Source organism: Genypterus blacodes, unplaced genomic scaffold, assembly GCF_046128005.1.
Source record: "Genypterus blacodes isolate CSIRO-AG114 ecotype Tasmania unplaced genomic scaffold, CSIRO-AGI_Gbla_v1 ptg000015l_1, whole genome shotgun sequence".
In the NCBI taxonomy this organism is placed as follows: Eukaryota; Metazoa; Chordata; class Actinopteri; order Ophidiiformes; family Ophidiidae; genus Genypterus; species Genypterus blacodes.
This window is the reverse complement of record NW_027466829.1, coordinates 6,520,914-6,530,000: the sequence shown is the minus strand read 5'-3', so window position 1 is coordinate 6,530,000 and position 9,087 is coordinate 6,520,914. Positions and strand designations below refer to the sequence as shown.

The following is a 9,087-nucleotide window of genomic DNA, read 5'->3' as shown; positions in this document are numbered from 1 at the left end:
GACGAGCTGTGATGATGAGGAGACGACCAAACATCAAGGAGGAGGAAGGAAGTGGCAGTGAAGTCTAAGCCAGCTTTACTGGCATGGCACACGCCTGATCTGGCCTGAAGCTCCGGCGCTCCCTTCACGCCTACATTCCTGTGAGAGAGTCCAGCAGGTAGCAGAGCTGTGTTACCATGTCGATGACATCAGAGCGTACTCACTGCTGAACCCTGGATGCTGCTGAGCCTGAACACACGGAACAAGGAAACCACACAGTTGTTCTTTTGTATTGAAGGTTGATCTTTATTGGTCAGGTCATCCAGCTACCTCACCCTTTATAATATCTAAAACTCTTTATGTTCTGCAGTTAGGATAAACAACACAGAGGAAACCATCCTGACCCCCGGAGCGCAGCTGAGCCTGAGTGGGATCCAGCACCACAGCCACAGACAGACTGAGCAGGGAGAGGAGGGACAGCACCGAGGGCCTGACCCCAGTCGTCATGGACACCATACGTGAAGTGGACATCTGACCGGTACACTGTATAGTAGTAGTTTGACCTTCACAAGCACATTAAAGGCATATGTGTGTTTAATCATTAACGTGATAGAAGAAGAGCTGCAGGCGTTTATTTCCCAGCAGGCAGTGGGGCGTAAGGCTGAGAGGCGTGGCTGTAAAGTGGCATGTTATTGTGTTCATTTAGGGGAGAGACCATCACCTGGACCGCCCACTGAGTGGCGCTGTATCAATGGGCAGATGGAAGGGGGGTGGCTACTGTGCATCCCCTGAGGGAGTGCCTACCTGCAGCCATGAAACAGGTGTGTGTGTGTGTGTGTGTTTCGTTGAGAGGTGGATTGTCGGCCAAGGAGCGAGGAGATTTCGTAGCCGATCGAGATCATTTTTTAAAAAGTTATTACATTTTTAAAAACATATTGATTGCAGCCACTCATTGATCTGGATTTGTGCTTGTTTCGTATTCGATTCTGTTTGTAGCTAATTATTATGAACTTAATAAAAAAAGATGTAAGTTCCTCATCAGATCAGCTCGGTCTTTGTTCCTGACTCCAGGTCTTAGTCGGTGTTCAGGCTCCACTTCAGGTAAAGTGTCAGTCAGACTGTTTCCTCTGCGGTGCACCGAGCTTCAGGAGTTTCACCTCAAACGCTTCATACTGTTGTGATGTGCAAATTATAACAGGCAGACCCGTGAGCACGCCGCAACCTCCTGCTGCTCCCTGGGAGCCGGCTCAGGAGCTGCTGCCTTCTTCCTCATGCTGGTCGGAGCTGACGGGGCGGGGGGGGGGAGGGGCGATGATATGAGGCACACAAAGATGAGATCAATGAGGTGACAGGTGCTTGATTGAAAGGAATGAGGCAAGATGAGGTGGAGTGATGTTTGATGTGTGTGTGTGTGTGTGTGTGTGTGTGTGTGTGTGTGTGTGTGTGTGTGTGTGTGTGTGTGTGTGTGTGTGTGTGTGTGTGTGTGTGTGTGTGTGTGTGTGTGTGTGCGTACGTACGTGTGTGTGTGTCAGAGCCCAGTCAAGGTGGGTTCATTGATTCTGATGTTGTCACTCAGTGAATCTGTCAGCGATGAAGCCGCTTCTTTCAGGATGATGCTCTGACAGGTTTGTTGTTTTTGGTTGAAGTTAATTTGGTGCTAAATGTGTCAGCGCGTTCTGTCAAAGGCCAATTAGTGACGGCAACAAGGTGCAGCGGTGCACACCAAGGCCCCTCTGTGTGTGTGTGTGTGTGTGTGTGGGGGGGGGTGCAGCATTAACCCTGTGTAGTATAAAAGGGCTTTAAACCAAAGGTGTTCTCTCCGCTGTAGGCCACGTACAGGAAGCCGTCCTCGTCCTTCTCTTTGTCGTACAGCTGCCCCATGGTCAAACTGCAACACACACACACACACACACACACACACACACCAGTGATTAGATTTACATTCACCTGGGGAGAAAAAGACAAAAGATGAAACAAGAAAAGTTATGAGTGACCTCTGTGTGTGTGTGTGTGTGTGTGTGTGTGTGTGTGTGTGTGTGTGTGTGTGTGTCATGTGTACATAAGGATGATGACTATGACTACTCCTTCTTTCCCTTAAAGCCCTCAGTCAGTCACACTGGAGCCTGTAGATCTAAATCAGAGACTGTGAGGGTCACTGAGCTGTGGGCGTGGCCTCTTCCTCTTCCTGTTCACAGGGAGATTATTTACTCACATATTAGGGACTCCTGTGCTCCCCTGCTTCAGTTACAGCGATAAGGAGATAAGGACAACATATTTAGAACACACATGAATGGGAAAGTGAAACTCAGTCAGCTCTCTGCCTCAAAGTGGGTCAGAGCCTCACAGACGATCAATACAGGAGGGATAATCAATACATGTCATCTCCTCACTCTGAGACGCATTCAAGGACACACACCACCGTTCCCTCTGATGTAACAGATAAGGGTAATGATGACGAGCACGTTTAGGTGGAATCAAGAGGATTCTGTGCCTCTCTGAGTATAAGTGAGGTGTTGCGTCATCATGTTGTCATGTTGTCATGTTTACACACACTGCAGCTGTGTTACGTGCACAGACACACAAACTAAACCCTTCATTAGTTGTGCGTTCATGTGTTTTCCCCATTTTTAAGCTCTGCGTTCTAAGTTGGAGTGCCAAGCCTCAGCTGGGCCTGGTTGGACTGAGCCTGACTGCCTCACCTGGACTGGGGGACGGTTTTGTCGACGAAGAGGAAGATGGCTTTCTCTGAAGGCAGCTGGATGCGTTTCCTGATGATCCACATGAACTGAGCCACGGTGATGTCAGAGGGCACCAGGTACTTCCTCTTATCGATGTCCACGATCTGAGAGCCGGACACTTTCTCCACGATCACCTGCAAGCACAGAGTCGAGATGTTCACCTGCCTTCATACCAGCAAACCAACTTCATGCCTCAACATAAGAAGAACATAGAAGAAGAGGAAAGCTAAGTGTAGATCTGTGACCTGTAACCAGATGACAGGATGTTGATGATAGGATCAGATGAGCTGACACACGGCCGGCGGTCTTTGATGTGACAGGTGCAGAGTGTGTGAAAGGCTGAGGGTGTGAGAGGTCACAGGTCTGATCCGGCACACAAAGCCCCCCCCCCCCCCCACGCAGCCCGGTCGCTCTGTTTGCTGCTCTGTTTGCTGCTCTGTTTGCTCTATGACCCCAGGTGTCAGTCTGACGCTCTGCTGCCGTAGGTTTACAGGCCGGCTCAGGCGGCTGAGGCCTCATCCCGTCACGTATACGACCTGACTGCCTGACCCTGACGCCAGGCTCACTGCAGACAGTGACGCCCTCGTGTTCTAGTGTGTAGTATGTAGTATGTAGTATGTTCAGAGGCAGACCAGGAGGCCCAGTTCTTCTCCATCACCACATTCTGTTCACAAACTCACACACATGGACTCTTCCAGCCTTCGTGTGTAACTACAGTGATGTTGGAAAGCCATGACTCCCTCTGCATGATTGACACATTGTGTGTCTGTGGGTGTGCCTGTGTGTGTGTGTGTGTGTGTGTTGAGCAGAATCCAACATGTTTCCTCTCTAGCTTCATGTTTGAATCCACTTTATATATTTTCCTCTCTGTTTGTTATCCCCTGCATGTTTGTGTGTTCAGTTCATTCACCAGACAGGAGACTCAGCTGTCAGCGCTCAGCCCTTCATCACTCAGGACTCCTCTTCTTTTTTTTACCCATTCACTCAATCCCACACTCCTCCTATCCCCTGGGGACATGTCAGTCATTCCATACCCCCCCCCCCCCCCCCCCCCCCCCCTCACACTCACCGGGACTCTGTCGGGGTATTTGTTGCGTATTTTGGCTGACTCCACACATCGGTGCTCTGAGAGAGAGAGAGAGAGAGAGAGAGAGAGAGAGAGAGAGAGAGACAGACAGGAAACAAACAGGAAGTCAGGGATTAAAAGGATGAGCGGGGGCCTCTTGGGAGTCTCCCTGACTGCCAAGCGGGGCCGTGCCCAGGCCCAGACAGCAGCTCTGCATGCAGGACCAAATGCCGCACTGAGGCCCAGTGAGAGTCAGAGGGAGCAGCAGACGATGCCTGCAGGATTCCACTGCACGCAAACTCCACAGTGTGATTCCATCCAGGCCCAAACATTAGCATGCAGGAGGCTTCACCCGCAGACAGGAAGAGATATTAGCACATCTGCACCTCCGGGGGCTTCAGTGGGCAGATGCTGAACACATGCGGAAGGGAGGGAGGGAGGGAGGGGTGAAGGGGGCGAGGGGTGATCGGGTCTGCTGAGGTTCAAACACGTCGGCGCTGCTTCATTAGCCCAGATAAGGAGCCTACTTTAGGAAACCGCTCGACAAAAGCGGCAGCAGCCAGGAGACTTGAGAGACTTTATCTGAAGATATGACCTTATGTCCATAAGACCTAAACTGAGAGGCGGGTCACATCACCTCTGACCTCTGACCCTTGGAGCTGCACTGTAACCTGCTGGCCCATCTGATTAAACGTAGCTCATCTGGATGTTTACTGTGAGGAGAGCATCGTCTTCTTCACACCTTCTCTAAACATCAGGCATGTTCTGCAGATGACCCCCGACTGGGTTACTATGGTGACACCAAACAACGGCGAGGGCTGGCTGTGACTGCTGTCCTGATTCTCACCCAATCACAGCCCATAGAAGTAGGAACGGTAAACAGAAGGATGCAAACGTCTCTCTAAACTGCAGGACTTCTCCTAAACTTGTTGTTTTGACGTGACGCCTTATAGATCCACAGAGCCTAGAATGTGTCAGAGTACATGCAGCGTCCCTTTACTTCTCCATTCCAACAGAACAGGACTGGAAACATCAAACGTTGGCGTCTACAACCCAATCTAACCCAATCTTTACGCTTTAATAATTCTCTTCATCCTAACTATGAGGTTAAATAACTCCTCTTTATGATGATGTCATGCTTTATAAGTGCTCTATAGATCTAAATGAGTTCCTCCCAGTTGTCTTAAAAAAGAAATCAAAGTATGGATTCAGTTTCAGGGCTCAAGCTTCTGATCCACTTAAATCTGGAGTCTAAAGAGTCGGAGCAAGACGTGCAAAGCGATGCAACATGATGGTGGAGGGACTGGCCATGCTGCATCCGACCCACCTGACACACACACACACACACACACACACACACACACAGCGACCCGGCATGTAACATTAGCTCCTACAGCTCTTATAGCTCTTAAAGCTCTTACAGCTCTCATGGATTCACACATTTCAGTCGTTAGCGGGCTGCTGAGGCGCGTGCATGCGGGATGACATAGCAAAGTCCAAACCGAAAGGGAGGGCGATCATGACAAGACACAGAACAAAACCTCTTTACCGAGGGAATGATCCTCTTTAAACATCCATTTCATCTTTGCTGGTCCCGCACTAAGGCGTGATGGCGCTACAGTCACAGAGCAGCGGGCGGGCGGCGGCGGCTGGGCAGAAATGCGGACAAAAGCAGATGAAAACAAAACGTCAACAATAACGTCTCTCCTCCTCCGGAAGCTTCCGACTGTCCGTCCAGCTGAGGGGGGGTGACGTCACCGTCTGAGGGCGTGGGGGCGACGCAGCCTGAAAGCTGTCAGGTGATCGGGTTTGACTGAGATCAGATCGATAAGATGAGGAAAGAAGATAACGGAGCAGGAGTCGATACTCTTTATTTAGTATTAATCTGCATCAAACCGTTCAGTTCCGTTCAGTAGAGATATTTAACAGATTATATTATTATTTACAGAGCTTAAGTTGTGTTAAAAGACTAGTTTAGTTAAATTATGTCCATTATAAATGTCTGTGGTTTTTTATTTTCTTTATGCAGTTTAAGTGAAAATATAGAATATAAGTTAAAAAATAAAATTAAGCAAAAATAAGATACACATCAAATAAAAATATAAGCTACATCCTGCATGGTGTGTGTGTGTGTGGGGGGCATGGCACCCCTCCCTGGTGCTGACATGGTATGACCCATCATCACGGTATGAATGTGAGCTTAATGTTTATGTAACTTTACTACATATTTACTCTTCATCCTCCTCCTCCTCACACTCATACTGGGCAGAGGCGGTGAGCGCAGCTGTCGTGGTTGAAGTTATGGCGTTGCTTCGGTAATGTTCGCTTGTGGGCTGACTCGTTCGTTGCTAGGATACCGGTGGGCGCCATGGTAACCGGGGGACGCTCAGCTAGGCTAAAATATGGCGCGGTGCTTGGCTCGTGAGCAGCTAGCTTGCTAACTTTAGCGCACAGGCTGATAGGACACTTTTCCGCTTAAAGTCGCTCCTCTCACGCGGACTGCCGTCACCTAGGGGGGCCGCAGGGGGTAACACGGGGGAAGCGCGGTGTTTGGGTCGTTTTCTCTCATTTGTCAACCTCCGTGGGGTTCCACTCAATTAGCATGTGGCTCCGCTAGCCGACATGTTGTAGCCACAGTCCGTGTTGAGCTGCAGCGTGTTTACGTCCGTACCGATGGCTTACTATGACGTCTACGCTCACCCGGCGCTGATCCGGTACAGAACCAGCGTTTGCACCCGAGCCACCGTGTTTGTGGTCGTGGTCTTGTGCCTCACGTACATCTCGCCCCTGCTGGTGGCCTACAGGAGCCAAGGTAACGGAAGTGTCACTGAGCTGAGCTGCTGCTGTCACTCTCGCTGGGTTGTCCTCTCTGTTTAAAGTCCCGTGGTTTCAGGGTTCTGGGTGAAGAGGAGCACGTATGAGGAGCAGCCCGTGGTGAGGTTCCAGTACCAGAGCCTCCTGGTGGCGTCCACCAGCACCCAGGGGGACTACGTGGCCTGGAGCACCTTCTCTAACTTCAACAACATGCTGGGGGACAAACTCCGCATCCCTGCACTCTCTGTGAGATAAGATCAACCACAACATGACCAGTCTGAGGCCTTCACAAGCTTCACACAGCCCCTCAGAAACCAGGGGAGGTCCAAATGCCTCAGGGTCTTTAGAGTTCAGCTCAGTGTTTGTGTGTGTGTGTGTGTGTGGCTGTAGAGTATTGATGACGGCAGCAGATGCTTTAGGTAACGTGAGATGTTTAGGTAACTCGCCTGTAGGTATCACTTTGGTTAAAAGTATAATGAATTGGCAGGTGAGAGAGGAGGACCAGAACCAGGACGGGAAGGTGGACCGCCTGATCCTCCAGCTGCAGTTGCCTCTGAAACCTGAGGAGCAGGTCTACAGTGTCCAGCTGCTCCTCACCTTCAGCTACCAGCTCTTTGTACGTATTTCACCCCCCGCCTACAGTGTGTGTGCGTGTGAGGACTGAAGCAACACTACCATTGGGTCTGAGGCCAGATTTGATCAGAGTTGATCTTTAGTTCTTGAGTTCTACACAAAACAAACAAACCCAATCCAAAGCATCCACATCATGAGTGTGTGAGGTTGATCTCAGCAGGTTGAGTTGTTTCTTCTGGGTTTTTTTCCCCCAGCGCATGTCCACGGTGACGATGCAGACCCTGGCCTTCGTGCAGCACTCCTCCCCTGTGCCTGGAGCCAAGCTCTTCATCAGCGGAGACCTGAGGCTGCAGCAGAGGACGCCGCTGCCTCACCGCGGACTCTACGACGTTTACGATGTGAGAGGACGCCGTAGTCTGGCTTTCCTCAGTCTGTGTGTGTGTGCGTGTGTGTGTGTGTGTGTGCGTGTGTGTGTGTGTTTGTGTGTGTGTGTAGTTCAGTGAATATCATCTCTACACAACCACACAGAGCAATTCCTCTTCGTCATCTTCCACATGCTTTTCTTCTTTGTTGCCAAGGTTCCAGTGATTGACGGCTCCAGCCCACTTGCGAGTGCGTACAACCTGGACAACATCGTCAGCGCCTATCAGGACAGGAACCGTAAGTGGAGGCGCTCTCTTTACGTCGGTGTGTGTAGCGTTGCACGTGTGTCTGTGTGGTGAGGGATCAGTGTGTTGTTCCTCTGTGGCAGTGAGCACGGTGCTGTCCTCCCCCATGCCCGTCTGGACCGTGGGACGAGCCGCCGGGGCGCCGTTCCAGCTCAACGCAGAGATCCGCTACCCTGTGGAGGTCATCAGATATCCTTTAACACAAGCAGGGTGTAAAGAATGATTTGATAATAGAGAGAGAGAGAGAGAGAGAGAGAGAGATTATCTTTATCTCCATCTCTTAGATTGAGACATTGAGAGAATTGAGGAGGGTGAAATAAGGAAACAGGCAAATGCGCTGACTATTGCATGACTACACAAAGCCCTTGAATGCAAACTCATGATCATAGAGCGCTTGATTTGCCTTGACCGTCCTCCACCTATCGGCCCGGCTTCTGGGAAACCATCAAGTTTGCCTGGATCCAGTACGTCAGCGTCCTGCTCGTCTTCCTCTGGGTCTTTGAACGCGTCCAGAGATTTGTTTTCCAAAACCAGGTCTTGCCAACCATTCCAAACGTGCCGGGGAAACTCCACGTTTCCTAATGCGACAGAAAGGTGTGCGGCGACCTCCTCGTACGCAAGGACACGACCCCAGGTGGCTTTGCCCCCTGACTCAGGGAGGACGGGATGTAAACCTGCTTCATATCCAGTCAGTGTCGGTGTCTCTGAGGCTGGTTTGAGGCTCGGCTGATCAACCAATCAGATCTGAAAGCAATACAGTTTCTGGCCCTTTAAAACATTGACTGCTCTCAAGAAGTGTTTCCTCCATTTACATTATTTATATGTTTCAGATCTTTTGACCTTTTGAGTTTCTCTTTTGTACGTAGCTTTAGATCAAAGCTAATACATCCGTTGTTTCTAAGCCTTTTTTTCCTCCTTTTGTTCTGAGCTTGCGTGATGTTCTTCCTCCATGATGTTCCTGTCTCACAGCCCCAGTGTCTCTACATGTGCCTCCTGTCCACTTATATTTTAATGAATGCTTCTAGATCCCTCTTTGTACCGGTCACAAGTCTTGTTTTGTATGTGTACTTGTCTGCTCTTTGTGTGTGTGTGACTCATTTCTCTTGTAGGACATTAAAACTCTGCCCCATCCAGTTTTTGGACAGGTACCAGTGGATTAGCTCATTCAAGCCATTCACTCCTCCTGTCCCAGTTGGAGCAAACATTTCTAACCGTTACACCCAGTTTGCTCAACTGAGCTCCTCTGTGT

At 50.1% G+C, this 9,087-nt stretch overlaps 2 protein-coding genes across 2 annotated transcripts; one reads left to right on the top strand and one right to left on the bottom strand.

Annotated features, from left to right (window-relative positions):
• Window positions 1-282: 282 nt before the first annotated feature.
• gabarapl2 (GABA(A) receptor-associated protein like 2) lies at window positions 283-5,731 on the bottom strand. Its single transcript, XM_076140399.1, has 4 exons — window positions 5,333-5,731; window positions 3,787-3,842; window positions 2,679-2,851; window positions 283-1,867 (listed from the first exon to the last, which is right to left on the bottom strand). Exons 1-4 carry the CDS (start codon window positions 5,364-5,366, stop codon window positions 1,753-1,755), a joined length of 378 nt encoding a protein of 125 aa, XP_075996514.1. The 5' UTR covers window positions 5,367-5,731; the 3' UTR covers window positions 283-1,752.
• Window positions 5,732-6,042: 311 nt separating this feature from the next.
• tmem231 (transmembrane protein 231) lies at window positions 6,043-8,716 on the top strand. Its single transcript, XM_076140364.1, has 7 exons — window positions 6,043-6,595; window positions 6,677-6,843; window positions 7,085-7,213; window positions 7,425-7,568; window positions 7,749-7,830; window positions 7,922-8,027; window positions 8,258-8,716. Exons 1-7 carry the CDS (start codon window positions 6,457-6,459, stop codon window positions 8,418-8,420), a joined length of 930 nt encoding a protein of 309 aa, XP_075996479.1. The 5' UTR covers window positions 6,043-6,456; the 3' UTR covers window positions 8,421-8,716.
• Window positions 8,717-9,087: the final 371 nt, after the last annotated feature.

Excerpts from the sequence above, each read along its gene's own strand:
- tmem231 (XM_076140364.1), top strand. The coding sequence starts at position 6,457 with ATGGCTTACTATGACGTCTACGCTCACCCGGCGCTGATCCGGTACAGA. Across the intron at positions 6,596-6,676 it reads GGTGGCCTACAGGAGCCAAG|GGTTCTGGGTGAAGAGGAGC; the intron begins GTAACGGAAGTG and ends CCGTGGTTTCAG. Across the intron at positions 7,831-7,921 it reads CGCCTATCAGGACAGGAACC|TGAGCACGGTGCTGTCCTCC; the intron begins GTAAGTGGAGGC and ends CCTCTGTGGCAG.
- gabarapl2 (XM_076140399.1), bottom strand. The coding sequence starts at position 5,366 with ATGAAATGGATGTTTAAAGAGGATCATTCCCTCG. Across the intron at positions 3,843-5,332 it reads TAAAGAGGATCATTCCCTCG|AGCACCGATGTGTGGAGTCA; the intron begins GTAAAGAGGTTT and ends TCTCTCTCTCAG. Across the intron at positions 1,868-2,678 it reads AAAACCGTCCCCCAGTCCAG|TTTGACCATGGGGCAGCTGT; the intron begins GTGAGGCAGTCA and ends TGTGTGTTGCAG.